The following is a 4973-nucleotide window of genomic DNA, read 5'->3' on the forward strand; positions in this document are numbered from 1 at the left end:
ATATATTAGAACTTATAATATATTAATATAAATCATAAATATACTATTCCCAAAAGACTATCCATATAAATTGTGCCGGTGAAGTGCAACCCAAATGGACCATGCCGGGTCGGGTCAAGTACATACCAAATATAGTTATGGACTTAGACATTAATCCAACATCAAGGACTCTAGCGATCCCGGCCAAGCGTCACTCCCTCTGGGCGGTGTTACTGGGGAGAGTTCCGCCAGGTCCCCTATCTTTGCCCCTTCTTGGAATCTTCACAATGATTCTCGGTTATTCGTTCGTGCCAATGCTCTGGAGTTCTCTCGCCATGCTTTTCCTCCTGCTGCAGTTAGTGACATGGAGGCCATGGGTAACCCTGCTCTTGCCCACAATATGGCTTACGTTGCCGTGCAAGCCATGTTTTACCTTGTTTCCTGCTCCTGACGCATCCACTCCCTTAGCGAAATGGAGGCCATGCATGCCACATGCGAGTCACGCGTGGCAGGGCTAGAGCGTCGCGTTGGCGAGCTTGGTGAAGACCTCCAGCTTTCTGAACAAAAGTGTCAGCTCCTTGCATCTGAGAAGGCTATCCTTGATGATGCTAGAGCCGAGTTAGAGGCCAAGGTTGACTCTCTTACTCAAGTGAATGAAGGCTTGATGATTCAAGTTGAGAGTCTTGAGCGCGATGCTGCTGATCGTGACAAGTTAATTTCTTCTCTGCAAGCGGATGTGGGTGCTTCTCGCCAGGATTTGGATTGGTTAGTACGTGTGGGTGTCGTTCGTATTGTGGACAAGTTGATTGAGCATCCAGATTTCACGAATGCTATAAGTCTCATTCGACACGCTGCTTTTGTGGCTGGGATTGAATCCGTTCAGAAAGTGACCGTTGGAGCTGGGTCTGATGATGCTGGTGCTTGTCTTTCCTCCACTGGTCCGGTGGTTAGCGTGAACGACGCTCTGTTATCGTTTGCGAGTATGGATCATGCATCTTTATTGGGTTTGGGAGATTTGGATATTGGGGGCCTCCGGGAGTTGTGTTCTTTTTCTGGTTCAGAAGGTACCCCAGAGGGTATGGCGATTCAAGGGGATGAAATTATGCAGGTGATCGAGGGTGATGCTGGCCAGGATGGGCAAGATGTTGAGGATGATGGCGACCGCGATATTGTAGTGGGTGATGAGGGTGTGGTGGTGGGAATGGTCGTTGGCGATGGACACGGTGGTGATGAAAACAAAGATGCTCCAGCATCGTGTGGTACCCCTCCTGGGGCGTGAAAATATTCTCTATGGTTGTTTTAGTTTCCTTTTGTTGTTTTTGTCTGTTTCGGTCTGGGCATGTAATGTATGGGCTTTGCTAAAAATTACTCTTTTGATTGTATGTAAAGACGTTTGGTGTGCTGGGTGTCTAGCTGCATGCTCTAAGCATTGCTCTCTTCTAACAGTATTTTGATGCACTACACATTTTGTTTTGCCCACATTAGTATCGACACGCTAAGTGTCAAGGTTGGGTTCTCTAAGCACCCGACAATAAAATTTAATGCGTTAAGTATTTAAACATTTTAAGATTTAATACACTGAGTATTAAAATTTGGCATATCAACCATTCGATTACATTGACCGTGGGATCCAATACACTAAGTATGAGAATCATGTCGCTAAGCATGAAATCAAGTACACTAAGTACTTAAAAATGTGGTATACTGAGTACGACGCTGGGCAACTGGGGCTATTTGCCACTTCGTCCTTAAAAGAAAAACTTCTTCAAGTTTCTAGCGTTCCATGTTCTTGGTATCCGCCATCCTTCCACTGTTTCCAACACATATGCGTCATTCCTATTTGCTTCTATGATCTTATACGGGCCCTCCCATACTGGGCCCAACTTGCCTTGAGGCTGGGTTCGACTTGCCTTGTTCCTTCTCAGCACATACTCGCCTACTATGAATGCTTTCTCCTTTACCCTCTTATTGTAATATCTTTCTGTTACACGCTTGTATGCAGCTTGGCGTATCTCCGACTTCTCGCGCCTCTCTTCGAGAACGTCCAGATTCAACCTAAGGTCTTGGGCATTGCTTTCTTCATCCGCATTGACTGCTCTTAACGTGCCAACCGTTATTTCAATGGGAAGTACAGCCTCCGTCCCATACGTTAGGCTGAACGGGGTCTCCCGTGTGCTTGTTCGTGGAGTGGTTCTGTATGACCACAATATTGTCGGTATCTCCTCTGCCCAATTCCCCTTTGCCTTACCCAACCGTTTCTTGATGCCATTCACAATGGTTCGATTGGACACTTCTGTTTGCCCATTAGTCTGTGGGTGCGCCACTGATGTGAACCGCTGATTTATCCCTTTACTGGCGCACCATTCTCTGAAAGGATTTTCAGCAAATTGTAAGCCATTGTCACTGACGAGCACATTAGGTGTTCCGAACCTTGTCATGATATTTTTCCATACAAACTTTATCATGTGCGTTCCTGATATGCACGCTAGCAGTTCTGCTTCAATCCACTTTGTGAAGTAGAATCTACTGCCACCACCATGTATTTCATCTTTCCAGGTGCTTCCGGGAACGGGCCTACAATGTCTAGGCCCCATTGGTAGAATGACCATGGGCTGGATATGTTCTGCAGTGGTACTGGCGGGTTTGCTTGGACTGGAGCATAAGACTGGCATTCCCCACACTTCCTAGTCACTCCCAGCGCGTCTTGGTGTACAGTGGGCCAATATATTCCCATTCGGAGCACTTTACCCGTTAAAGCTCTAGCTCCCTCGTGTGCGCCCCTCTGGCCTGCGTGCGCCTCCTGTAGTGCCTCCATCCCTTTGGCCTGATCTACGCATTTCAACCACGGTGTCGTGAACCCTTTTCGATACAGCTCCCCGTTTATCAATGCATATGAGGGCGCCTTTATACGTATTTTCCTAGCTTCACTGTGGTCGTCTGGTAGTACTCCCCTTTGCAAATACTCCATAAATGGTGTCATCCATGTGGGCCTGGTGGTTGTCAAGGTATTTATCTGCCGCTCGTCTATACTTCTTTCCCTGAGCACTTCTACCAAAACCTTCTTCGATAGATGATTGAAACATGTAGATGCCAACTTGCTTAACGCGTCTGCCCTTTTATTCTCGCTGCGAGGTATTTGCTTAATCGTGAACTGTCTGAAGGACTGGATCAGCTGTCTCACCGTTCTCACATACCTCTCCATTCTCTGATCTCTTGCCTCAAAACTTCCGTTAATTTGGTTCGCGGCTAATCTCGAATCTGTTAGGGCTGTCACAGCCTTCGCACCCATTTGTTTGGCTAAGCGCAACCCTGCAAGCATGGCTTCATACTCCGCCTCGTTATTTGGGGTATGGAAGTCGAACCGAAGAGCATAGGTCACTTCCTCTCCCTCTGGACTAGTCAAGATTAAGCCTGCCCCTGAGCCTTCCCTACTGGACGCCCCATCGGTATATAGCGTCCATGAGCAGTCGTTGGCTGGGACCTCCTCTACCGCCCAGATTCTTTCCTTGGCTGAGCTTCCTTCGTCTGGAATTTTGAGCAAGAAATCAGCCAGTGCTTGCCCCTTAATGCTTGTCCTTGGACGATAGCTTATATCATGCTCCCCTAGCTCAATTGCCCACTTTGCTATCCGGCCCGATGTTTCTGTCTTGAGCAATATCTGTTTGATGGGGCAATTTGTTAGTACCTCTATTTGGTGCGCTTGGAAGTAGCGCCTCAAACGTCGCGCCGCGTAAATGAGCGCCAGGACTAGCTTTTCCAGGGTGGGGTAATTGAGCTCAGGACCCTGTAATGCCCTACTCACGAAGTATACCGGCTTCTGCTCTCCTTCCCTTTCTACGGTCAACACCGAGGATATCGCTTCGTTTGAGGTCGAGAGGTACATTTGCAGTGTTTCCCCTGGGATGGGGCTGGCCAGTGTGGGTAGCTTGTGTAGTGCTTCCTTAATCTTCTGGAGCGCTTCTACCGCCGCGACTGTCCATTGAAAGTTGTTCTTTTCAATACAGCCTTTCAGTGTATGGAATAGTGGCATGGCCTTGTCAGCGGATTTCGAGATGAATCTACTCAAAGCCGTGAGCCTCCCATTCAAACCCTGTGCGTCTCTGAGGGTGCCTGGGGGTGGTGTCTCCATGAACTCATCCACTTTAACTAGGCTAGGCTAGATGCCCTGTTTGGTAACATAATATCCCAAGAACTGTCCTTCTTCTACCCCGAATGTGCACTTAGCCGGATTCAATTTCATTTTGACCCTTTCTAGTGTACGAAAAGTCTCCTCGATGTCTTGCAACATTTTGTTTTCATGGGAGCTCTTAATCACCATATCGTCGACATACACCTCGATATTCCTCCCAATTTGCTTGGCGAAGACTGAGTCGACCAGACGCTGGTATGTGGATGCCGCGTTTTTCAAACCGAAAGGCATCTTGGTGTAACAAAAGGTGCCATGATCCGTGTAGAAAGCCGTTTTTTCTTCGTCCTGATCGCTCATCAGAATCTGATGATATCCCTTATATGCATCCAGGAAACACTTTAGCTTAAACCCTTGCAGCGATTCCACTTTCTGGTCGATCTCCGGGAGGGGATAGCAGTCCTTGGGACACGCTTTGTTCAAGTCTAAGAAGTCAATACACATACGCCATGACCCGTCTTGCTTGCGCACCATAACCGGATTAGCGATCCAGGTTGGGAAAACTGCTTCCCTTACTATTCCGGCCTCCGCCAGCTTAGCCACCTCTGCATTAATTGCCCTGTTGCGGTCCCCTCCCTGGACCCTTTTTTTCTGCTTCACTTCCTTTTTCCCTGGTTTGATCGCCAGTTTGTGCTCAATGACCTTCCTATCTACCCCCACCATGTCTGTGGGGGTCCATGCAAATATGTGCTTGTACCGTTTGAGTAGATCGACTACTGCTTCCCTTACGTGACCTGGGAGGTCGTGACCAATGCTGATCGGTTGATCAGGGTATCCTTCGTTGATTACCTCCTTTCCTTTTGTCGGG

General features: G+C 48.0%; 1 protein-coding gene across 1 annotated transcript; it reads right to left on the bottom strand.

Annotated features, from left to right (window-relative positions):
• Positions 1-2464: 2464 nt before the first annotated feature.
• LOC145121569 (uncharacterized) lies at positions 2465-4108 on the bottom strand. The gene has a single exon (XM_079057294.1). It carries the CDS (start codon positions 4106-4108, stop codon positions 2465-2467), a length of 1644 nt encoding a protein of 547 aa, XP_078913420.1.
• Between the last annotated feature and the right edge of the window lie 865 nt (positions 4109-4973).

The sequence above is a fragment of the Lactuca virosa genome, chromosome 1 (genome assembly GCF_052849685.1).
Source record: "Lactuca virosa cultivar CGN04683 chromosome 1, Lactuca_virosa_CGN04683_v6, whole genome shotgun sequence".
NCBI classification, from domain to species: Eukaryota; Viridiplantae; Streptophyta; class Magnoliopsida; order Asterales; family Asteraceae; genus Lactuca; species Lactuca virosa.

Excerpts from the sequence above, each read along its gene's own strand:
- LOC145121569 (XM_079057294.1), bottom strand. The coding sequence starts at position 4,108 with ATGGAGACACCACCCCCAGGCACCCTCAGAGACGCACAGGGTTTGAAT.